This window comes from Python bivittatus, unplaced genomic scaffold (assembly GCF_059951505.1).
Source record: "Python bivittatus isolate LINGU-HERP-01145 unplaced genomic scaffold, Pbiv_v1 ctg000020_np1212, whole genome shotgun sequence".
Taxonomy (NCBI): Eukaryota; Metazoa; Chordata; class Lepidosauria; order Squamata; family Pythonidae; genus Python; species Python bivittatus.
In genome coordinates, this window is record NW_028277030.1 from 94,051,049 (window position 1) to 94,077,597 (window position 26,549).

The 26,549-nt window shown below is 36.9% G+C and overlaps 2 protein-coding genes across 2 annotated transcripts in view; one reads left to right on the plus strand and one right to left on the minus strand.

Annotated features, from left to right (window-relative positions):
- Positions 1-330: 330 nt before the first annotated feature.
- On the plus strand, positions 331-18,612 carry SCCPDH (saccharopine dehydrogenase (putative)). The gene is made up of 12 exons (XM_007433849.4): positions 331-656; positions 2,896-3,008; positions 5,956-6,036; positions 6,783-6,912; positions 9,177-9,226; positions 10,472-10,602; positions 12,699-12,816; positions 13,532-13,651; positions 13,733-13,789; positions 14,665-14,776; positions 16,710-16,791; positions 17,711-18,612. The coding sequence occupies exons 1-12, from the start codon at positions 470-472 to the stop codon at positions 17,814-17,816; spliced, it is 1,287 nt and encodes a 428-aa protein (XP_007433911.1). The 5' UTR covers positions 331-469; the 3' UTR covers positions 17,817-18,612.
- Positions 18,613-18,626: 14 nt separating this feature from the next.
- The window catches only part of LOC103048703 (kinesin-like protein KIF28), a 34,256-nt gene continuing 26,333 nt past the window's right edge, over positions 18,627-26,549 (minus strand). Inside the window, exons 19-22 of the mRNA XM_088144257.1 lie at positions 22,641-22,747; positions 20,981-21,131; positions 20,014-20,204; positions 18,627-19,419 (exon numbers count right to left, since the gene is read on the minus strand). Of these exons, the coding sequence (XP_088000383.1) occupies positions 19,255-19,419; positions 20,014-20,204; positions 20,981-21,131; positions 22,641-22,747 (614 nt within the window). The 3' untranslated portion in view covers positions 18,627-19,254. The remainder of the gene's footprint in view (positions 19,420-20,013; positions 20,205-20,980; positions 21,132-22,640; positions 22,748-26,549) is intronic.

Here is a 26,549-nt window from a genome sequence, read left to right on the forward strand (position 1 = left end):
GAAAGGAGAGCAGTTGACGGGAGAGCGTGGCCTGACCAGCTCTGGCAGCAACTCCTTCGCTGGGTGTCCTAAAAGGGCAGCAAATGACCAGCTACCTTGCCTCGACAGAGCACGTTTGTGTGATTTTTCTACCTAATGGGTCGAAATAACGGGGCACTACGACGGTCAAAGTGCAAGCGAGCGATCTCACCCCGAGGAGGGGGAAGGCGGAGGGGAGGGGAAGGGGAGGAGTCGACGGCCCCGGCGGCTTCGGGAAGGACTGCCTGCGGTGAGTGAGGCGACCGGGTTGGTGGCTTGTCACGTGACTTGTCTAGGCCCGAGACTGAGGGCGGGACCAGCCCCGGCCCTGCCTTCCTCGCCGATTCGTTCTACGGTATAGCCGTTGACGGGGCTCCGCCGTCGTTCTGCGTCTCCTCCTCTTCTTTCTCCGCGCTCGCTGGGCAACTGATCGCTCTCGCTTCTCGTTCCCATGGCTACTGAGCGGCCTTTCCAGCTGGTGGTGTTCGGGGCCTCGGGCTTCACGGGGCAATACGTGGTCCAGGAGGTAGCGCGAGTGGCTGCCGAGGATGAGCTGCGAGGCTCCTTGCGCTGGGCCGTGGCCGGGAGGACTCGGGAGAAGCTGCAGGCGGTGGTCGAGAAGGCGGCCACCAAGCTGGGTAAGAGAAAGAAGGAAGGTCGCATTGCAGAGTGTGGGCCTGGGGATATTCTCGGCTCGGTCCCAGAATCTGCGGTAAAAGAACTTTGGACCCGTCCGCGCAATTTCCTGGCCTATAGTTGGGAAGTAATAATAATGGTTTTGAAGCCGATCCTAATATTATGGTCCTGGGAGGCGGTGGGCAGGGAAGAGAAAGAGAGGTGGTTTCCTTCAGTCTGGCCCTGTCTGGATGCCTTGGACTGTGTTTCCCACCATTTCAGCTAGTACAAGCTGTGCCATTTGAGCGGGGTGCATCTGCAAGGAGAGAATAACAGATTATGCTGAATGCAATTGTTCCTTCCATCATTGAGATAAAGGCTTTGATTAAGAATGTAAGAGTTTCTGGCTCTGACCAAAGCTTCAGCTAATCAAATTGCTTGTTTCCCACAGGAACCAAGCAGATGCCTGTGTACAGCCAGAACCATTGAGTCCCTTCACTATTTTATTTGATTTTATATATCAAATTTGTCACCGTCCATCTCGTTGAAACAATTCTGGGCAGTTTGCAGCAGAGATAAAATCAGTTAAAATACAATAAAAACAATGTTAATAATAAATAAATTCCAAGAGAGATGAAGAATCGGCGAATAACTCAGGAAGCATTGTCAGGGCGCTAACCACCCCCAGGGACGGTTAGAGCTCAAATTGCCCCATTCGCGCTGGCAGAGCCAGGTCTTTAATCCTTTCCAGAAAGCTGGGAGAGTAGCTCTATTATAACCAGTATTTGCTTATTATCCTATTCCGCATTAATTGCCCTAATTCTCATTTAAAATCATGTAAGCTGAGTGTCGTTAGTGCAGCTCATTAACTAAGGTATGGAGTGTATATCTCTATGCCTCCCATCCTGCTTCAGGCCACGGAAAATGAGATAAAATTATGGGTAAATCTGCATTGACATAGGTGTGCAAGGTGAAGCCAGAGAAGTTACTAAATTCCAATTTATTCTGAAATTTTATACAATCACACTTTTAAGCTAACATGCTTTACAATCTTTTTCACAATAACACACCATCTTTGGAAGGAAATCACCAATGTATGCATAATATACATAAAGAATTGAGGCTGAAAATAATGATTTGAAAAAGAAAGAAGGTGGTACTGAAACCATTGCTGGAAAACTCATCCATGTAATACTGATGCTGATGCATAAGTTTCAGCTACAAAGGAGTTTGCTTTGCTTTGCTTTGCTTTGCTTATGTAACTGTATCTGGGTTGTCAATAATCAGTGTGTTAGAACTGATTGCATTTAAGACACTGTTTTGTGCACTCCTTTTTTCTTGTCTAAATGAAAGGACATTGAGGATTAACTGCAACTAGAAGCACCATCTTCCATCTAATGAATTTTAGCTTCTTATTTTTAGGGTTTAATCACCAATTGGATTAGAATTCTTATTTTAATTAGTTATATTATGCATTGAATTTTATATGTAAGCTCTGTAAGCCACCTAGAGTCCAATAAGGTTTCAAGTGGTAGACAAATCTCATAAATAAATATGCCTAAATTGTTCTTTTTTAAAAATGCAATACCTTTCTACTGTACTTTGTGATTAATTCAGTTGATCCCTCTACTGTAAGCTTTGTCCGTCTCTAGCTGCTAATTCTGTTATTTTGTCCTGACCTGTTCTAGCAAAAACTTACTCCATCTATTTGGAACTCAGCTACAACTGAGCTTTGCTGTAAATTTCACCCCATTTTTCCTATCAATAAACAGTAATGTATTATTTCACCATTGCTTTTCAGCTTATATTTTCAGTATTATTTTGGTTTACACCAATACTTAAATAATATCTTGGTTCTAATCTTGTATTATATAGCCTCTCTTGCCAAAAAAAAAAAGTGCAGAAAATGTTGAGGTTTTTAAGTTCCAAAATGGCAAACTTTGAGCTTGTTTCCAAAACTAGATTTGTTCAATCAAAAGAAACAGTTTTGCATTTTTGTCCTTCTGCATTGTATCTCTTTTAAATAATATTTAATTATTTTTTATTTTTTTCTAGTGAGCTTTTGTAACAAGTGACTTTCTTCCCACATGCATATTTGGGGGATAATGATGGAATTTATATAGAAGTAATATAATTTGTTTATTAAAAGCAATTGGAAAACTAAATATTGTAAAATGGCTTTAATCTCATGAATAATGGTGGACTGAATAAAAATAATTATAGAGATGATTTCAGAATAACATGTCAATTTTAAATTTTCAGGGAAAACAGAACTGAAGTCAGAAGTTGGCATAATACTATGTGATGTCAGTGATCCATCTTCTCTTGCTTCAATGGCTAAACAAACGGGTATTGTTCTAAACTGTGTAGGCCCAGTAAGTGCTTTCCTCTCGTTTTTGTTTTTTCATGAATAAATAAAAGGTGCTTGTCCTGCAATAATTATTTAAAACATGACATTTTCGTAAGATATTGCCAGAAATCTATTTGACTTTTATATTTTGGAATAACAAATTTTTTGTTAGTTCTTTAGGAAGATTTTTATTTGTTAAAACAAAATGCTTCCTAATTAAATGCAAGGTAAAGAGAATATCCTATTTTCTAACACTTGTAAGCTGAAACTCATAGTGTTAATTTTTATTAATCACTCTTCTATAGTGTTGGTCAAATTTAAAAAAAGACTTGTGTTGCACTTGGTGCCAGAAACAAATGGAAGTTATTAAGCTGTTAACATTAAAATAGTTTGATATACCTTATTTTGTACAAGAAAATATAAGTTTTTTTCAGCAAATATAAGTTATTGAAATATTGTATTAAATTTGTTTTAAGTATTGATACAGGTCAAATCTAGAGAAAGTATCTCAATTCTGGATTTCATATTTGCAAACTAGGAAATTATCAAGAGAAATGAAAAAATTTTGAGGCTATATACTATAGAAACGCTAGGCTGGATAATATTTTATCATTGGTATATTACTCCATCTTTGATTGCCAAAATGAAAGTTCATTCTTAAAAAATGCTGGAAATGAATGAATGGATTGGATCCTTTTTCTCATATATGGTGGCAATGTTGTAAAGCCCCAAAATGCTGGAAAATGATTTACAGTAGCATGGAATGGTTTTTAAAGGTTGTAATTCCATTTCAACCTGAGATATTCCTATTAAATTTCACCAACTCATATATTCCTTGGAAATTCACTGAATTAGCACTGTATATGCTAAGAGCTGCAAGGATTCTATATACCTTTTATTGGAAAAGATGTTTGGGATGCAAAAGTGATATGTTACCACAGTTGTTTCTTATAATCATTATTGCACAAAGCCCATGCCCATGTGACTGGATACCCTTTAAATTAGGTATCAGATATGTTAATGTAACTTTGTATGCTTTTATATGCTTTTCTACCAAACACAAAGCAGGAAAAACCAACTTTGCATGAAAAGGGATAGCTAATACAATTCCTCCTACTTTTTTAATATTAAATTGCTTTTTTATGTGTTGTGATGACATAAGGAAAATATTTTTATCAGGACACCCCTTGGAAGCCGATGAAAACCATACATGCCCATTCATTTCCAAGACTTCTTCCATGCTGAGTCCCCTTCATACCCAAATGGTATCATTCATATTGGACAGATTTTCTTGGCTATTTGAATAAGAACTAGCCTGTGAATATGAGCAAGCAGGGTCTAATACTATGTGCTATTGGAATAGCAGTGTAACAGTTTTTCAGAAGTTTTCTTCTAAAGTGACTTCTGTTTTTCTACCTAATGCCCCATTTGCTTGAGAATTTTTTAAAAAAATCTCTTTTGTGTTGTTTGAGATGGTGGAAGGTGTTACTATTGCTGGTAGCATTTTCTTGTATACAAGTCTTTTGCTTTCCTAGCTGCTCAGACTTTCCTATCTGAAAAAGCCAATGAAATAAGCCTCCTCATGATGTAATAATTTACAGTTATTACAACACCTAAACATTGTAAATATGCTGACATTTCCCTGTTTGAAGGAAGTGTGGCTTATTTTTCATTTCATTTCATTTAAGATTTATAAGGCCACCAACTCAGACTGTGTGACTCTGGGTAGTGTACAACATAAACACACAATAAATAAAAAAGAAGGAAAAAACCCAGAAGACTAACAACAAACAAACAATAGGTAGTGCAATAAGAATAAGAGAGTAACTTTTTTGTCCCTGCTGATTATAGCCTGGATCTTCCCCTCTTTCATGGTGCAAGGACTAACGTGACAATTATCCCTGGAACTTATTTTTGCTTAATTTAGATAACACCTCTGAATTTTTCTGCTCTTTTTCTCCTTACATCTTTTCTGATAAATGCTGGAGAATCTCCTGACCCTCTGGAACATGTTTTGGAGGAGTGCAAGCAACCCAGAATGATTGGAGAATGACAATCCATTTGATCATATTGCATAGTCAGTAGAAGGTGTTCAGAACTACGTGTCATAATTTATTAGAAATAAATTGATAATCAGAACACACAGCTCTACAATAGGAAAAGGTGTCCATGTTTTATTACAGGACATTACTAGGGAGTCTATTAAAAAGAAAATACTTTTAACCAAAATACTCTGAACCTTAAAATGTCAGTTTTTTGGACCACACACTTTAACTGATTTTAAGAGAATCCTAATTGTGTGTTAGAGCTCTTTTACTTCCATTGCCATCTCTCCATATTCTCCCTGTATTTTTGTTTTTTCTTTATGCAGTTTTTCTCTATTGTATACAGAAGGCCTAACTTTCATTCCTGTTTGGGAATTTAGCTGAGGAGGGTCCAAAACCCAACTAAGCCTGAGTCCTTCCAGCCCTGGCAGGCTCCTTTCTTAAGCTTCCCAGGACTGGGATTTTCTAAACCCAGAAAGAGTAAAAGAAGGAAGGGGCATCCAATGTCATATTCCCCTTATCTGATATCCTAAGGAGAACCAGTATTTCCTATGATCCCTGGGACCATATCCCAGACAGCAGGACATTATTCTTTTGTTAATGCAATTTTTTTTCAAAACAAGAAGTAAACTGTGTTTAATACAAGCACTTCTGAAATCCATCCCATGAGAGAAAGAATTGAGCAAGGAGTTGGGAAAAACATATTTTAAAACAATGATATATTCAGATATAACTAAAAGAAGTTTAACAAACCCAAAACATTTTATTCACATTGGGTTTAATTTCTCTATTAGCTCAATCATAGCTAAATCATAAATCAGCTAAGATTCCTTTATTCTGTAATAATCTTATTTTTTTAAATGGAAGCAAAACTTCAAACCAGCCCAGATTAATATAACCTATTAGTCCATTTTTTCATTCTTACAGTACCGTTTTTTTGGAGAGCCTGTGATAAAAGCTTGTACTGAGAATGGCACAAGCTGTATCGACATTAGTGGAGAACCGCAGGTATGTAGAATTAAGAAAACAAACCAGACTTTGGGGAACAATATTTGGATTAAGTCACTGAGAACACAGTCCTAACTCTTTTTACTTGCATATTTCAGCTTAATGTGAGAATAATTATTTACTTCACATATCAAACTTTGTGGTGCTGCTCTACATGCCATGGATGGGGTTTTTTGGGTTTGTGTGGTTTCCTCCCTACTCCAGAAGTGTCTTCTCACTCATCTTTCATTGCCATAAATTAGCATTGTGAGTGGACTGGTAGGAAGGAGCTGTGTTCAGGATAGTAAAAGTATTTTCATTTATTATTAATTTTTTATCCTGCCTTTCCTCTGGGAGTCAAAGAAGATACATAATTGGGGCTTTCCTTCATACTCTTGTCACCATTTTGTGAGGTAGGTTGGGCTGAGAGATGGTGAGTGGGTTGCACCTGGGTTTTCTTAGTCCCAGTCCAGCTTTTTAACCACTACACTGTACTAGCTCTTTTAGATGAAAGAAATAGTGTACCCTTGCAAAATTCTATAAAATTGTGTTGGATATTAAATATAACCAATATTAAATATAACCGGGGTAAAATACTGAATTGTTTTGATGGTTTGATATATAGAATAAACATTTGTAACATTGCAGGATGGCACAACAGCCAGTAAAACAGTTTAAAAAAATAAAGTTAAGAAATTTGTCATTTTTCCTTGAGTGTTAAGAGTGTATTGTTTGCATCTTTATATAATACTTCATTTCTGTTTCAGTTTCTGGAAGGAATGTATCTGAATTATAATAACAAAGCTGAAGAAAAAGGAGTATATATTATTGGAAGCTGTGGTTTTGATTCTATTCCAGCAGATATGGGAGTATTATTCACCAAAAACAGTTTAAAAGGTGATTTGTATGCTTGATTGTTATTTTGATAAGTGCTAGGGGAAGTACAGTAGCTACCTTATTTGTATGTTTAAAGATATTAGAATAGTAAGGGCAAAATGATAACCTGTATTCTGTTTCTTCTGTAATTCTTGGCATGACCACATATTACTAAAAATAATCTATTCGTTAATTATTTAAAGCATTTCCCACCCTCCTCCACCTCTTTAGCTCACAGTCTTTTAGATAAGTTTGCACTGGTCAAATAAAAACAAAACAGTCCCTACCCTGCATGCTTACTATCAAAGCCACATAACTCAAAAAAGAACAAGGGAAGAGAGCAGAAAAAAAGGCATCAGTTTTGAAATAATTATAAAAATGGGATAATAACAGTTCAGAGGGAGGAAATGACTGATGGAGCTAGTGTTTCAGAAGATCTGACAGCCCTGCTTCCCACATGTCTCTTTTTGAAGCCTAGCAGAATAACTGCTGTGAAATGACAATTGAGGGAGGGACCCCCAAAAATCTTTCAGCAAGTCAATGCCTCTGTTTCTAATTTCTTTTACAGTAATTACACTGTTTTAAATGTACCGCATTATGTTTCATTCATCCTAAACACTGCTTAAAGAGATTTACTTATTTCATTTGTATTCTGCTTTTTATTCTGACAAGTGCTTGAGATAGCTAACAAAATTAACATTAAAATAGACAATGATTAAACTCCTGGTAAAGAAGATATTTATTTACAGATTTTCTAAATATTGAGAGAATAGGGCCAAACTGAAGGAGTACATACCATAGACTGGGGGCTACATGCAGAAAGTCAGAAAGATTGGCCTCTAACAGTGGAGATAGCTTCAAAAGATCTGTAGGAAAAGTCTTTAACAGCTGGACAATTTCATAAAAGGAGGTAGTTGCATACATATAGGCCCTAGGACTGATTTAGGTGCCAATACCTTCAATTGTACTTGGTTCGTAATTGGCAGAACCGTATTGTTCCTAAATACAGTCATCATTTGGTTCCTCTACCTTGCACAGGTTAGCAGGTGTCTTACCACTTTTTGAATCAGTTGCAATTTCAGCACAATTCTCAAGAAGAGATTCAGATAAACTATGTTATAATCCTCAAGATAGGGTATAATCAAGATGTGGATAATCATCAAATCTGTCCAGCTCAGGAAGGATATCAACTGGCACATTAGGCACAATTGTGCAAAGTGACTCCTCACTCCAGCTGTCGGCAAGTCCAGTGACACTGGAAGATCAAAGAACACTCCTAAACTATGAACCTGTTTTTGGGGGAATGGAATCCTATCCAGAATAGGTTGTGCCTCAGGTCCCAATCCAGGTTCCTGTTTCCAATAGCAGTTCTGTCTTGATTGGATTCATTTTCAATTTGTTTTTCCTCATCCATTCAATTATCAAACTTAGACATTGTTCAAGGGTACCAATTCTTCCTTAAAATTGATGGTTAAAAGCAATAGAGCTTCAAAACTTTGGATGATCTCCCTCAATTTCACATCAGCGTTGAACAACATGGGGTACAATATGTAAAAAACCCTGCTGGACAACACAGGTCAGTGGCCTAGGTATTGAAGAATAATAAAAACAGGAAGGACTGCAACTACTGTAAAAACAGTATTGCATAGACTCAGTTTCACCAGGAGGTCTGAAAGGATGCCATGGTTAGTAGTCTTGAAAGCTGCTGAGAGAAGTATCAGGGCCACACTCCCCTATCCAATTTCCAGGCTTCCCAGTGCATAGGGAAACAGCACAAACACAGATCTTGTGTTCCTTGATTGGCTAGAATAAGAACCAAGTAGTGTTCTGGAAAGATCACACTTTCTATTTCCTTGACTATTTCAGTGAGCTGTTCAAGGGAGAGCAGGGTCTATTATACCCTTTTAAGACTTCTCCACTCGTGGGTAAGAACCCTGAAGTAAATCTGATTTGCAACCCCATCAATCTTGGAGGACTGCAACTGAAGTTGTGTATTTTAGTGTGTCACGTGGAGATTTAAAGCCTGGTTTCAGTACTGAAGGAAACAAGTGAAATGATGAACACGTTTCCTTCCTTTCTCTGTGTGGAATAGCTCATGTGCCTCAAGTAAATTGGATATCATGTTGTTGAATGTGAAAAAAAAGTACATATTTGTGTTACCAGTACTGGATGTTATTTATCTAACAGTAATAAATATTAACAAATTAAGAGTAAATTGACAGTTTTTAGAATATTAACTACTGTTTTTTATTATCACAAATAATTATTAACTTCTTTCCTTAAAGGTACCTTAACTGCAGTTGAAAGTTTCTTGACTACAAAATCTGGACCAGAGGTTGGTTGATTTCTTCTTTCGCTAAGTTTGTCATAGGCAACTGCTATATAAAACTACAGCATGAAATAATAAAACTGAACATGACCATTAGTATATTTTAACTATTGGCTGGCTGTTATTTATTTATTCATTCCATTTACCTTGCGCCTCAATCTAATAAGACTCAGAAGTACACAGGAAGATATACATAATGCTGCTAACACGGAAACATTCACAGTACATTATATATAAAAACAACAGCAGTACCAGCAATCTGCAAACTTGCCAAGTAGCAAAAAATATTCATTGATGCTTGTTCTGATCTAATTGTTGCAATAAACAGTCACAATAATGCAATAATTATGTGTAAATGTTTGTGCATTTTCTGCTAAGCATTATATGTCACCTTAGCAGAAAATGCATAAGGTGACATATGATAATGGGTCCATTTTACATTCATTTGTTTGTTTATTTGCTGCTATACTCCAAATGGGTCTAAGCAACATGAACAGCTCCTTAAAATTTATTATGATAATATTAAATAAAATATTAACATTGGCAGAAAAACGTTTAATATTTATCTAAATAAAATAGTTAACAATAGAAACAAATGCAATTGTACTGCATCACCATCCATGAAAACAGATCCCTCAATAGAAATTATTTCTCCACCTACCCATAAAGGAGGAGGAAAGAAAACTGTAGGCAGTTTTCAGAGACATTTTTAATAGCGTTTTCCTCAGTTCTCTCAATTTGTGACCTTGTTGCTCACCAAATAAATGGAGTGCCAGTGTCTCTAAACTATGGATTATATGACACTTTCTCACTCCTGCTTCTGTAACAAAATGGTTGAGCAAAAAGGAGGTAAATAAATGGTCAACACTGTAAGCACATAACTTTTTGATATACATTAATATCTTAATCAGGTTTGGTATATGTAATTGCTATACAGGTACTCCCCAGTTTCAGAATGAATTCCATTCCCAAGGTCTGTCCCTAAGTTGAATTTGTATGTAAGCCAGAACAGTATTACTGTATAATACTATATAAGTAGTATTGTGTAATTAACTCAAATCATTGTGTATTTAACTCGAATTTTGCTACAGTAGGTTCCATTCTTAACTATGGGTTGTCTATAACTCAGACGTTCTTAACCCGGGGACTACTTGTATACATGTTTTCATGGTTGGGTTAATGCTGTAGATGTGTCAAAAGCAGAATGTCATTCCAATGTAGTCATTCCAAATTACCATGGCGTTTTAACAGGGTGCCTGTATTCATGATGGAACCTGGAAATCAGCTATATATGGCTTGGCAGATCAAGACAACTTGAAGAAAATTAGAAAACAAATTGGATATAAACCACTTCCAGTATTTGGAGCAAAACTCAAGAGAAGGTATAAGAAATATATGTCTTTTAATATTTTAGGTTTCAAACATTATGTAGTTCAGAATATGTTTTTTTTTTATAGAGCGAATGGAAGGTCTTTTATAATTTTTTAAACAATTTTTTATTTTTTTATAATTTTATAATTTTTATAATTTTGGCCTGTAAGAAGCTGATTATTCAAGACCTTTCCTGAAATAAAATGTGATGTTGGAATTACAGTCAGGTCCAGAAATATTGGGACATCGACACAATTCTAACATCTTTGGCTCTATACACCACCACAATGGATTTGGAATGAAACAAACACAATGTGCGTTAACTGCAGACTGTCAGCTTTAATTTGAGGGTATGTACATCCAACTCAGGTGAATGGTGTAGGAATTACAGCAGTTTGCATATGTGCCCCCCACTTGTTAAGGGACCAAAAGTAATGGGACAATTGGCTTCTCAGCTGTTCTATGGCCAGGTGTGTGATATTCCCTCAGTACCCCAATGACAATGTGCAGATAAAAGGCCCAGAGTTCATTTCAAGTGTGCTATTTGCATTTGGAATCTGTTGCTGTCAACTCTCAAGATGAGATCCAAAGAGCTGTCACTATCAGTGAAGCAAGCCATCATTAGGCTGAAGAAACAAAATAAACCCATCAGATAGCAAGAACATTAGGCGTGGCCAAAACAACTGTTTGGAACATTCTCAAAAAGAAGGAAGGCACCGGTGAGCTCAGCAACACCCAAAAACCCGGGAGACAACAGAAAACAACTGTGGTGGATGACCGAAGAATCCTTTCCCTGGTGAAGAAAACACCCTTCACAACAGTTGGCCAGATCAAGAACACTCTCCAGGAGGTAGGTGTATGTGTGTCAAAGTCAACAATCAAAAGAAGATTTCACCAGAGTGAATACAGAGGGTTCACCACAAGATGTAAACCATTGGTGAGCCTCAAAAACAGGAAGGCCAGATTAGAGTTTGCCAAACGACATCTAAAAAAGCCTTCACAGTTCTGGAACAACATCCTATGGACAGATGAGACCAAGATCAACTTGTACCACAGTGATGGGAAGAGAAGAGTATGGAGAAGGAAAGGAACTGCTCATGATCCTAAGCATACCACCTCATCAGTGAAGCGTGGTGGTAGTGTCATGGCGTGGGCATGTATGGCTGCCAATGGAACTGGTTCTCTTGTATTTATTGATGATGTGACTGCTGACAAAAGCAGCAGGATGAATTCTGCAGTGTTTCGGGCAATATCTGCTCACATTCAGCCAAATGCTGCAGAACTCATTGGACGGCGCTTCACAGTACAGATGGACAATGACCCAAAGCATACTGCAAAAGCAACCAAAGAGTTTTTGAACAGACAGAAGTGGAATGTTATGCAATGGCCAAGTCAATCACCTGACCTGAATCCCATTGAGCATGCATTTCACTTGCTGAAGACAAAACTGAAGGGAAAATGCCCCACGAACAAGCAGGAACTGAAGACAGTTGCAGTAGAGGCCTGGCAGAGCATCACCAGGGATGGAACCCAGCGTCTGGTGATGTCTGTGCGTTCCAGGCTTCAGGCTGTGATTGACTGCAATGGATTTGCAACCAAGTATTAAAAAGGGAAAGTTTGATTTATGATTATTATTCTGTCCCATTACTTTTGGTCCCTTAACAAGTGGGAGGCACATATGCAAACTGTTGTAATTCCTACACCATTCACCTGAGTTGGATGTACATACCCTCAAATTAAAGCTGACAGTCTGCAGTTAAAGCACATTGTGTTTGTTTCATTCCAAATCCATTGTGGTGATGTATACAGCCAAAGATGTTAGAATTGTGTCGATGTCCCAATATTTCTGGACCTGACTGTATATTTTGCAGCTAGTGATTTTCCACTATTCCCCAAAATTGCAAATCTGTTTTGCAATTACACTTCCCCAAAATGCAAAAGCAAACTGAAGATGTTAATCTCAACCCCAGTAACATCACTGGATTCATTCCCTGTTGCCCTTGAAAAAAAACCTGCCTATCGCTATTGTAAATATACTTTTTATTGAAAGGGCAGGTCAAACTTTTATTTGTTATGCTTCATTTTAATTGTCTTCATCTTTTTTTAGAGGTGCAGTATTTTACAGTAATGAATTCAAACAGTATTCCATTCCATTCATGGGATCAGATGTCTCTGTAGTAAAACGAACTCAGCGGTATTTGCATTCACATTTGCAGGAAACACCTGTAAGTTTACTTAATATTAGTTTTGTCTCTTTTTAACAGAGCTTCCATCTTCCATGTACACTGTGAAAGCCCTCAGTGGTGTTTTACTTTTTAATAATAAACCCTTGTCCACATCTTGCTAATTCTTCAAAATCTGTATATAGGAACTCACCATCTAAATTATTCTTCAGAAGAGGCAAAATTCCAGCTGCCCTTCTGTAGCCCATTACTTTTAGGCACGAGCCCTTGTTTGTAACCCCATATTCAAGCAAATATTAATTGCCTAACTCCAGACAATAGGTAGAAGAATATAATTGTTTCTCTTGTAAAAATGTCATGGTATTCCTTTGGAATTCTTATTTTCCTTCTAATGTTTTGTCTATAGGCTGACCATCCTTTAATCTCAAGCATTTCAGAATATGTTTCCTTTATGTTGTCTTTAAAAAAGCCCATTATTGTGCCTTCTTACTGCTTTGACCACAAGATATGTTGCTAATACTGTGTATTTGACATTGCAGACACAGTATTAGAAGTGTTTTCTTTAATGTCTGCAGCTGTTCTTACAATGTCCTGATTAAGGATAAGAAGTATATTTCGTGGATTAACTTTTTGACACCCTTGCTTGGCTTGATTCTGAATGAATTCTTGCCCTTGATTTTTTAATCCAAATTAACTTGACTGAAATATTTCATGGAAATGGATACTAAACTTGATATGACTTGCCTCTCCTATTCAGGTGCAGTATGCTGCTTACGTCACTGTGGGTGGACTTGCTTCTGTCGTGAAGCTAATGTTTGCTGGCCTTTTATTTTTAATGCTTGTGAAGTTCAACTTTGGAAGAAAGCTCCTGCTAAAAGTAGGTTTTCTTTTAAATAGTTTTGAAATTTGATGAACTGGTCAATTATTCTGAAACTTACTATGAATCTTCTTATTTCAGTATCCTGAATTCTTTTCTGGAGGATATTTTACAAAGGAGGGACCAACAGAAAAACAGGTAATTTTTAGTTTGTTCTTAGTCACTAATATTTTTTGTAATCATTGTTTTCTGCATATTACTAACTGAACAATTATCTACACTCTATGCCATATAAGAGATTGCATTTTTAATATTCATTTTTTACTCTGATACATTAACATGAGATCATTAAATATACAGTACTAGATCAGACGTATGTTGTGCTCTATAACCTACATTAGAAAAATGATTTAATCCTATACATGGATTATGTATTTTAATTCCTAAAAATGCGGAGTAAATACTCAGGTTTCTGTAAACAAATTGGGTGAACAATGGCTGATGCTCTGTTTGGGAATATTAATGCTAGGACACAGTAATAGTGTTGAAGTCCAGCAGGCAAGTTTTACTTGTTTAACCATTGATTGTTTTACTCAGATCTGCATTGGATATGTTCAGATTTGCTATATGGCATAAGAAACTATGTCTGAATGTTGAATAAAAAAGGCAATATGTAATCTTGTAAACAGGATACTATGGCTATAGGCTGTATAATTTGTATACATGGCCTATCAGGATCTCAGTCTATGCAGAAATTCTTTGGATATTCACTAAGAACTAAATCACAGTGCTATTTTCTCTTAGCATAGTATGCATAGCTTTGAATCTGGTTTGCTACATTGAAAATACTAGGAGTAACCATAACTAAGTTTTTCTAGGGTTACATACACATTGTTTTCTCAAATCAGGTTAGAGATAAAAATTATTGTAAAATAATTTGTTTTCTTTTAGTGACCTCTTCTAAATCAGACATAAATTAGGCTGCAAGGTACTTGTATATATGTGTGTTTGATGTACACTGAGGTGCTGTCTAGTGATATAATACTGCTTATTTCTTGTCTTTTGAATGGCAGATGGAAGAAGCATCTTTTGAAATGACTTTTCTTGGAGAGGGGTACAGCACAGGACACAATCCACAAGAGGGCAAACCCGATGTTAAAATCTGCACCCAAGTGAAGGGACCAGGTAGAACAGTCATACTGAAACAAAATTAATTGTATTATTAATTATGTACAACAGTACTTTATTTGATACAAAACATGATTTGTGTAGCACTAAATACAAGAGTGGCAGTTCCATACAGTTAGTTGTGTGAACAGTGATGTCTACGGGGGGGGGGGTGTCAGACTGACAAAAGCAGTGTCATGGCATTGCAGTGAAAGCCCTGCCCCTTTTTACACGCATTGCGATTGTAGATGTGCACCCAAAAGGGGTGGAGTTTGTGGTACAACAGCCTAATACTTTCATTATTGATGAAAGCAGCAGGATTCTGTGGCTGCTGTGTGTGAAGGAGTTCTGTCAAAGAAAACCTTTTACAAGTAAATAAGAATAAGAAACCTGTGCATCACGTCACATAAAGAGGTTCAGAACATTGAACACTTTTTTTTTCCAGCAGTGGGTAATGAAAATAATCTTTTAAGTTCTTCGCTATTCCAAAATAACTCCAGTGGTATTTAATACAGTCTTTTTATGTGAAAAAGATTTCAGAGAAATAACAAACAAGTAAAGTGTGTGATTCCATTCAGACAGTTCCCCAGAGGAATTGTTTAAAAAATTGTGAACAAATCTAGCCACTCACGTTCTTGCTTTCCTTCCTATTAGCATTAACCATATTTTGCCAATTTGCCTGATACCACAATTTAAAAAAAGAAGCGAAGAATGGTGGGAATTAACAAATCCGTAGCTTTGTTTCCTCTCCCCCAGATTTATAGAAATGTGTCCATTCCTGAGCAGTTGAAATACCTTACTGAATCAAGATAATTTAAAGCTGATCTTGTGTTTTGTGGTTGCTATAGAGAATTTACAATGCAAGCCATGGAGAACTACTTGCCAAGTTCTAACTATAGAAAACCAAAATTCTATTTGTGCAGTCAGGTTTTGCTTCCTTTACTTAAAACTGCTTCCAAAGGACAGGTGACATTCTAAAAGGTTGTGAAAATCAGTTTGCCTGAATAGAAGTGCCTTCCTTTCATGCAGGTGTACCTCTACTTTCAAGGCTTGAATAATATTGTGATTGCAATGTATACTTATAAGGACGCATGCAGCAATATTATTCTGTAATGTAGAGAGAGGGCTTAAATTAAAATGAGGTATTGTGGCATACATATAGAGGATGTGTAGTTACTTTGCTTGGCTGCATCTTAGAAAAAGGTGAAAAAACTTTCTCCCATCAGCTTGGCCAGGATCAGTTGCAATTTGACTTTTCCTTACTGCCAGATGTTCTTTCAGTGACTGTACTAATTGGTCAGTAGTAAGATCATGATGTAACAAGAGGCAAGGAATGATCAAGGTCAGAGAAAAGAGAACCTTTTTTACATGTGTTTATGGTGAACCTAGGTTTATTGTTTCATTAGTGGCATAATTTCTCCTAAGTTCAGCCTGGGGATAAATATTTTTTTAAATCTTGATGCCACTACTCCAAAATGATATATATACAGTTCTTTTTTTCCCCCTCCTAATATGTGTAGGTGTGAGGAGTGGGATTGTTTTATCCTGTCCTCCATTTACTTAAAGGACCAATTGATTATAAACAATTAAAATGTTATTTAACAGGTAATTTAGGATATTGTTTATATTTAGAGGTGCATCAACAAAATTCCTCCTGAATACTTATTTACAGAATGATTGTCACTGGGACTACCAATATTCTGTTTTCATATACGTATATACTAACATGTTATTGCTTTTTCCTTTTGGTATTGTTTCCAACTGTCAACTGCGTCTCGACTTCCCTTCTCTCTCCAAGTTCTCATAAGCCTCTTCTGCCATTACTTGCATTCAGCTAAAGCAACTACTGTATCTACCATTTGATCGCAGTAGTTTCATTTTCCATCTTTTTCATCTCAAATTGTTCTGAAGTGATGAATATAATGAAGTCTTTTTTTCTTTCCCTTCATAGAGGCTGGTTATGTTGCTACACCTATAGCAATGGTTCAGGCTGCTGTGACACTTCTCAAGGACAAGAATTCTCTTCCTAAAAAGTGAGTCTTTATCTTCTAATCATGAAACATCTATCTTATTTAGCTTCCTATGCTTACCAGATGAAAATAAGCACCAGAGGAATTATACAATTAATTCTCCTGCTGGTCTGAGTTCTTTCAGAGGGATTGAATGAAATACACTTAAGGACGGGAAACTAAACGGCAGTAAAATGTGGGTACTTAGCATGGACATTCAGTTCCACGCTATAGTAACTCCTCCTATTTTATAAACCATCATTGGGCACATATATTCAGCTATTTATAGAAAGCTGGCAGGGAGAAATAAAAATTAGAAGCAATATACTGCTAGGAGTTTGATTTATTTTATCCTAATGTCTAGCTGTGTAATATTTGGGGAAGGGAAACCCTCAACATTTTTTACAGGATCTTGCCAAATACAATTCTTGTAAAAAGTGGTAAAAATAACCTGAATAAAAACATTTTAAAATATGTTTTATATGCCATCCAAACTTGGTTTATGAATCACAGAATAATCATATTACTCTTTGAATAGACACTGTTTGGAAAAGAAGGTTATCAGATTTCTCCAAACTTGCCTATCATGTTTATGATTACATCTCTGAGTTGCAGTCTTATGGACCTGGAAATAAGTTCTGTTGAACTCAGCAGATTTACTGCTGTTTAATCATGTTTGTGGTTGCACTGTCTATTGCTTCAGTTATCCTGTAGTTTTTCCATGCATGCAATCTATAAAATCGCTGATTTTTTTTTCTTTTTTGAATTACAAACTGTCCACACTAAGATAAATGATTTTTAGGTTATGTTGGAAGAGGACCCTCTCTTTAACCCCAAAAAGGATTGCATTAATATTGGAATTTGCATTACTATTGTTTGTTGCAAAAATTTAGGCTTGCTTGCATTTGTGTGTTGCTAACTGCAATTGTGACTTGTTTTACAGAGGTGGTGTCTATTCTCCTGGGGCTGCATTCTATAATACAAAACTTGTGGAGAGACTGAACAAGCATGGAATTGAATTCTCTGTCATAAGCAAGCCTGAAGCCTGAAAAAAACACACACACACAGAGACAACATGCCCAGCAAGCCTGTTTGTTTGTGCATGTGTGCATGTGTGTGTGCGTGCACATACACATTCAAAATGAAATAATAAAAAATATAGTTGCTAAATTTAATATATGTAGTGTAAAGATACTGTTGCTTGAATGGTTCAAATGAGAGTTCGGAAGATGGACTTATTAGTATTGGAAATAGGTATCAACTGCTATAACTACAATGGTTAACCTAATGGAAAGATCCACAGAGCTCTCTTGCTTTTTTAGAAACAAAGACTTAACAAACACATTCAGCTGAATTTCCAATAGGCATCAAATTCTAACTGTGATTCATTTCATTTTTTAAACAGTAACTATGTATATATTTTTTTCTATTTGATTTTTGAAAGTTATTGCAGGTTCATTTGTGGAGACTGTGCCTTAACTGCTCAAATATTGGAGGTGGGAATAAATTCCATTGACATCTAAGCTTTATTACCCAGCCATATGTGCATTTATTCAAATATGTTTTACTGACAAATGAAACAAAATAATTGTGCTCAGCTTAGGTCTTACAGGGTCCAGTATTTTTCTATATTTAAATATTTGCTATAGCATTATGAAAGCATTTAACCTGTTAAGTGGTAACATCATATCTTAAGTATCCATTGCAGCTGAAACATACCTGAGTAGCTGGCATTTTTAAGAACTTAATCTCATGTCAGAAGATGGTAATATATAAGAATAAAGATATTTAGTTGCTGTTATTTTCTTTGTTATTTTTCAGTGCAATAAAAGGGTTGAAAATCTGTGATCCATTCTGTTTTATAAATGTTTAATACATAGTTTAGCTATTTTAAGAATTACCATGATATAATATGCTTAGAATATGGTATATTTCATCCTCCTACCTTAGATAGTATAATGGAAAAGGGAATACCAGTTGTAATTTCTTTTTTAGCCCAAATTAAAAGCAAGATTATAAACCCTTATACTTAATGCTGAAGGCCTTTTTCTACATTCCTAAACAGAAACGGGATGTTCTGATCCACTTGTGTTTATTCTCAATTCAGGAGGAAATGAAGTCATCAACAAAATATACATAAACTAAATAAGTATATAGAAGTCTAAACTTTGATAATGACTTGTAGTACTGATAAGGAGAGCTAAAAAATAAAGTCTCATTGTTCGTAGTTAGCAAAGAACCCCCCCCCCCTCCTATTACTCTAGCGCTGGGAAGAGTTGAAGGTGGCACACAGTGCCATCCCTATCACAATAACACTGCATTCCAGAGTTCTACTCTGTGTGCTATGAGCAAGGTCTAAAGGAAGAAAAGTTTCAAAAAGTTAATGGTTGAGATTGTGAAGAAATTAGAAGGCAATTAATATATAATGATATATGAAAGTACTGACATAATTACCAAATCACTACTATTTTACTTGGTAAACCACATTCACTTAATGGGTTGCTGTAGCCTAGCCTCTCGTTTCTTCTTAACTATTAAGGCAACATCATTTTTAAGTTTACTTATACTTGACTCAAGTTGTTCTCCAAAATCCTTTAACAAGTATGATTGTCTCTCAGTAAAAAGTCGAAGAAGGTGGATGTTATCTTCATCCTAGAAACAAAATACATAGCATTCTTTCCTGCAATATTGCATTGTAAAAACATTAAGTAACAGTGTGGTTCATAATGCCTCTCAAGGAAATGGGAGCTCTGATATGAAAACAGCAAATGGGCAGCTTATAGAATAAGAGCTATCTGAACAATGTAGCTTAATAACAATATATTAGTTGGTATATATCATATTACTCTAACAATTTTGAGTTAAAGTACACAATATTTCTTGTGTCCTAGATTTCAATAACATCTGGGTATATTTAGAACAGGAGGGGATAAGGCTAGGGTTAGAGTTCAATTTTGAGGCCTCTCTGGCAGCAACTCAAGGTTTTTTTACTCTAATTTTGACCCTAATCTAAAATTGCCCCAGTTGCTAAGGGATTAAATGTTGAAACCACCCAGGATCTACAGAAGGACATTTTCGTTCACTGGTGATCTAGGGGCTATAAAAGGCTGTTAGAGAAAGAAGCAAGTGTGAAGAGGTGAGAAATACACTTAGACCCCTTGGAAATGGCACCCAGAAAATAACATGAATACTTTAAAACTAAGAAGAGAGTAATCCATGCCTTTCCAAGATAATTATAATATATACCGGGGCTCTACAGTGCTGTAGTTCTAAGAACTGTCCTCTGATCACATTCATTTTCTGGTAGAAGGATTTGAGAGCTTTGGCAAATTCAGCGTCACAGCTTATCCGAGAACTGCATGCTGTGTGACTGTCTTTTGATCCTGATGAAATTATCTTATTAACATGGAGTCTTGAAGGAGATTTTAAGATCTTACCTATAAGAAGATTTAAAAATTAACATCAACATGTTCAAAATAGGAATATACTGTACAGAAGGGAGACCCACAATAAAATGTTACAGTAGAGAGTGCTGCTGTTTGGAGCTCTATTTGCAATCATTCTCAATAGCAGGAAACTTGGGGATACGTGTGTTAACAAAATTAAGCTCTTGCATGTATCGTAATTTTGTTGTAATGCTTGCAGTCATACATCATAGCTTAGAACCAGGTTGATGTAGTACTTAAGCTGTTTGACTGGCACCAGTAAAACCCAGATTCAAATCCATTCTCAGTCACAGAATCTCATTGGGTGACTTGAGGCCAACAAGTCCAACCTTCATCACAGAGTTATTATGGGGGGAAATAGGAGGAAAGAGTGTTACGTACACTGCTTTTGCTCCTGAATGAAAGGCGGAAAGTAAATGTCATAAATTAAATGAATGATCTTCAGAATACCCCCCCCCATTGCAAAACCAAACATGAATATTTCACTTGAAACCAGTTGGATATCATTCCATCCCCCCCACACACACACACATACACACCTTTGTCTCAAGTTAATAAAATAATTATTTTAAGAGTAGGAATGGGGAGTCTGAACTCCCATTCCCAGCAGTTCCAAATTGGTTTAAGGAATGTTTGAGATTGTACTTCATCAACATCTGGAGGGCTATCAGTAGCCTGTGGTAGCAGCTGGCTTAGCAATTTCAAAGTAAACATAATTGAAGTAAAGAAAATTATTATTTTAATTTTTATGAATGTCAAATACTTACTGAAATGGGTTTCTGCCTCATATTCATTCAGTTTAGTCTTCAAGTGTATGTTTTCATCTCTCAGAGCTCTGTTAATATCCCTGAGTAGTTCAGTCTCTTGTTCTAGTTTTAACAGCTTTTGATATAGTTCAACAATATGGCTTTCTGTATCCTAAACAAAATACATTATTTATGATTTAGAATGTATATATGCAATTATTCAGATGGAAATTGCATCAACAAGAAGCAGTTACAGTATACTGATGACTACAGATATACACATTTCAGGGACATGAACTTATGGCATCAAGTCAGTGTCAACTCTTAGCAACCACATAGATAGAACTTCTCCAGGATGATCTTCCCCAGCTTCAGATCCTCTAGTCTATTGCTGCTGTATAGTAATATCTTAAAAGGCTGATCTAATGATGTAAAGTATTCCTAAACAAGTCATTTTTCCTTATTATAATAATGAGAATCACTCTAAAAATAGAAGCTTAGAGGGGAAGCTGATCCAGATAGGAATGTTGCATGGGCTAAGGATTCAAATCCCTTCCCTTCACATAGTCCTATTAGATATCCTTCAAAAGCTATAGCTGTTCACTTCTGAAAAACAATTCCACAGTTGAGAACTGTATGAATAAAGACATATCTGGTATGTCTTTATGGGGTATGCAAAGTTAGGAGCAGCATTAGGTGACTGCAAGAAACAGCTCTGGTTAAGTGCATGGATGGGGAACCATCTGGAAAGTCCAGGGCTGCAAGCTAAAGTGGGAAGGTCTGTTTTCTAAATTTGTTTCTCCTTTATCAATCTTTCTCTTATTTCTACTCTCCTCTCAGAAGAGGTAGACTTTTTTTCTAGTCCCCTACTCCTGCCTTTCTGCTGGTTTCTTTGGGATTTACGGCAGAACTCCTCTAATCCATTTTCTTCCTCCTTGTCTTTACTCCTTCACCCCTTTTCTCTGGCATCTCAGTGGTCTTTTTCGTTCCTTTTATCCCGGATCCCTATCAATTGGAGTTTTTCTGGCAAGAGCCCTATATTGGTTGCTTTTTCAAAGCTCTGAGCAGATCAGTTGCCAACTTATGGCACATTAGGAAATCTGTTCCTACTATTATGTTGCAAGGGAGATGTGATACCATTCCTACAAACGTGTTGTTTGCCCATAACTATTTGTGCAGGATTGAATTTCTGTCCTGGGGATATCCTGAATAAAGTGAGGGTGCACTAGCATCAATCTACCCTCTACTCAGCAGGTGGACCGTTCTCTTCCCATTCACTCCTGCCACAACTATCCCCTCCAACCTTTGAGGGTTTTGAAGAGTGGCTGGAAATAGAGTCTTTTTTGCCTGGCTGATGCAATTCCAGGCAATATTTCCAGCCTTACCACACATATTACATGTTATCTTGCCAGTATCACTGTCCCAACTTCCTACTGTCTACTCTATTTCCTTGGCCTTTTCTAATTGTGGCCTTTTTCAGTTGTGTCTCTCTGACCCTCTTTCCCCTTTCCTTGGGCTTCTTTCTCCTGGCTTCCTGCTGCCTCTGTTGTTCTTTGCCATACCCCTTCTCTATTAAAAAGCAGGCCAAGTATATAGTGGCATTTGTCATTTGAGCTGTATGGAACTGAGGAATAAACTACTTTTAGCTGCTCATGAACAAAGCCAGTCTACACTCACTCACCAGTCTACCGTGTCTTAGAATCTCCGCTTTTGGATTATCAATAATAAATGAGTCCTTGCTGGTGACTGCCATGCCTTCCTCAATGGAGTTCAGTTCTGCACATCCTTCTGCAGTACCAGAAAAATACTGTTAGTTAAGAAGCATATATTATTTTCTAGATGACAACAAAATCTTTTTGTACCAATACCATTAATTGTTCTAGAAGTGATTCTGACAAACCCTGCCTGCATTGGACTGATATGCCCTCAGGCTTCAGACCTGTATTTTAAAGATTCTTAACATCATCTTTCTAAAAAGATTGGGCCCAGCTACCCTGAGTGGGCCTCCTTCCCCCTCACCTGATGGCTTGTTCTGCTACTTCAGGTGCCTGCAAGCATGCCAAACCTAGCCAACAGCTACCATTATGATATTGCTCATGTATAGTATCCCAGGGAAACAAGGAAGCATGATGGAGGAGCCAGTGTCACCTAGGAAGACTAAGCACGCTGGACAGATGATTGCTCTGAGAGGAGTTAGAAGGTGGACCAAGTAAAACTGTCTCCAACAGAAGAGTCAGAGTTTTGTGGCTGTGTTAGTCTAATTCTGAACAAGCAAGATGAACCATCCAAATTTTTTTTTTTTTAAATGTGCATTTGATCTGAAAGGCAACTGTACAGCTTTCTACACTGAATTTGAACTTCCCTTGCATTTTTGGATTTAGCTTGCAAGGGATGCAAGGGAGTTTCTGGAATGCAAGGGAATGGGAGGGAATTCCTGGAAGCCTGGTATTCAGACAAGGCAGCCATCAACAGGCACATAGAGATAAACAACATCTGCACACTATTCAAAAGAGACAATAAAAAGGAAACAAAAGACCAGAACATCTCCTCACCAGCAATCATCACCCAGATAAGCAGAGATTAACATCAAGATTATCACCAGGCATACAGTCAGCAGTAAACAATACTCTAATCAAGGAACTACCAGAGGGAAAAAAATAAAACAAAACAAAACCCCCACCCCCATCAACACTGGCAGGGCATGCCACAGTATATAAATAGAGAGCAAACCCCATCCCATTTTAGCACTGAAGATGTTACCTAGCCGGGTAACGAAACGTTTGCAAGACAACCAAGCTCAGAGAACCCCAAGGACTCCACAGTTCAACTCTGAACTACATATATTCTCTTCTATTGGTACATATATATATATACATACATACATTCATACATACATACTTACATACATCCATGTATACATACATTTTTATTTCCTTTTGCAGGTTTGCAAAGCTGGCTCTTTATGTCAACTATCTAAGGTAGGGTGGGGAATCTGTGACAGACTCCTGATGTTCCTGAACTACAGATCCAATAAGCCTAGCTAAAGATGAGGTAAGATGGGAAGTACAGTACACCAACACTCGGAAGGCTACCAGTTTTCCACCTCTGGATAAACTCTATGTCAGTACATTGCAAGTACCTCCTAGTTGGGGGAATAAGGCAACAATCCGTTGGATTGCAAGATGGACTCTTGGTTAGAAATCTTAGCTTGCCTAGAATAACATTTGGGCTTTATGTAAATAAAGCTTGGCTTGGTAGCATTTGTGTCATAGCAGCCAAAGGGGGCCCAGCTGACCAGTACTCTTCTTACTGTTAGCAGATAATTCTGCCCAGGGGACATATAGAGCGAAAACTGGCAAACTGACTTACTAAACAGTATTATGTGAAAGCCTTGGCTGACCAAAGTTATGATAGGCAGTGGAAGCCAACATCTACGAGCCCACCTGGTGACTCAGATCATGGCATAGGGAAGATTGCAGTTTGGAATATAAGATGAGAAAATTCTGAACAGCTTGAATTAATGAGAACCATAGTTACACTGCATGTTTCTAAAACTCAGAAAAGGATATAATAGATCTGAATGTCCTGGGGAGTGTCCTGGGGAGGCAAGGGGGATGGATTTATTTATTTATTTATTTATTTATTTATTTATTTATTTATTTTTCCATTTATACGGCCACCCATCTCAAACAAGATTCTGGGTGGCTAACAAAAGGAAAGGAAAGGAAAGGAAAGGAAAGGAAAGGAAAGGAAAGGAAAGGAAAGGAAAGGAAAGGAAAGGAAAGGAAAGGAAAGGAAAGGAAAGGAAAGGAAAGGAAAGGAAAAAAGAAAAAGAAAAAGAAAAAATACAAAAGAAATAGACAGCAGCTGAGATGAAAACAACAACAAAGCCAACCATCAATATAAACATAATACAAATATTTCACAAATAAAACTAATTCACAGGTCCAACAGACACTCCAGCCCCCAAGCCAGGGAACACGGCTGAGTCTTCAGAGCGTTCCAGAAGGTCCTGCAATGGGTCAGGGCCAATCTGATCTCGGGGTGGGGGTGAGGGAGAAAGTTCTACTGAGCAGGTGCAGCAACGGAAAAGGCTTTCTTCCTGGTTCCCTCCAGGTAACGCTCTCTAACTGACAGGGCCCCTAACAGGCCTGCTGGATCTGGTGGGATTGGTAGGCATGATCGGAGGGAGGGGATCCCACAAACGATGAAGGTAGCGTCATGGCAACGCAATGCGAGCTCTGCCCCTTTTGTCTGTTAGTGTTCTATATAAGAATGTCTGCAAAGGCACTTTATGCCTTTTTTTGGAAATCACACACAATTCCTTCTTTAGAAAAATGCCAAATTCAATACTCTGTGGGAGTATGCCTCTCAGCTAAAAATAATTTCATACCTGAAAACCAAGTCTGACACAGAATTTAATTCAACTTGTAAACCATTTATGGATTATAATCGTAATATGTTAACGTTCTGTTAACATGAGGTTTTAATATATTAGCTCTGCTTGAAATGTTAAATAAGGATAGAATATTAAGATTAGATAGAAGCCTTTGTTAATATTTCATTCTGACTTATGAGTCATATGCTGGCTGCTTTAGTTAATTATTGAATATTAATTTTATTAATAATGGCTTTGAAATCTTGAATTGATAGAAGAAACTTTAATATGCAGTGCTGATCTAGCGTTACCCTGAAATTTATTTTAATTTTATACAGTGTAAATCTCTTTTCTATTTTTTTCTGTTTTCCTTTTTGGGGGAGGGTATACTTCCTCTTGGTAGTTCTTTATATCTAGATAAATAAATAAATAAATAAATAAATAAAGAAAGAAAGAAAGAAAGAAAGAAAGAAAGAAAGAAAGAAAGAAAATGTCTGTTTTGAATACATGATTTAAGCATAAGTGTATATTCATATGTACACATCAATTTATATCCAAAATTTATACTCTGTCCAAGGACTCCAGGCAGCTAATTAACAAAGCAAACAAATATCTTAAACAATAATTTTGAATAGCCAGTTATTAAAAATCTGAACAATAACATTAAAAACCAAAATTATAACAATAGTTAACCAAGTAGAAATCAGAGTTTAAAGCAGGTGAATGATGTGATTGTTTATGATGGAGACAGTTAGTGACGGGGAAAAGGATGGGAGATCCTGAATGTGGGGCAAACTTTTTTTTGATAGCGTCAAGCATGGACAATCCAGAAGGACTGCAAGTAACTAGAATGAAAATCAAAGAACTGAAGGAAGAGGAAGTGCTAATCTTTGTGAATAAGTATTACAACTTTGATAATTTCCCAACAGAATGAATGGAAAATGGACATAAGGAGAAAAGATGTGGAAAGTGCTTGAAACAGTGAAAAAAAATCTCTGGATTGAGCAGTATAAAATCATTGCAAGAAAATAAGAAATAAAAATAATTATGCTACGGAGTGACACCAAAGTTTGTGGAGTTGCTAGTGGGAATATGGAAAAGGATGTTTGCTGGAATAATAAGGAGAAAGAAGCTGTGGGTGACAAAAGAATTGCACATAGGAGAATGATTGCAGAACAAAAATGAGGATGAGAGAAAGCTATTGTATAATGT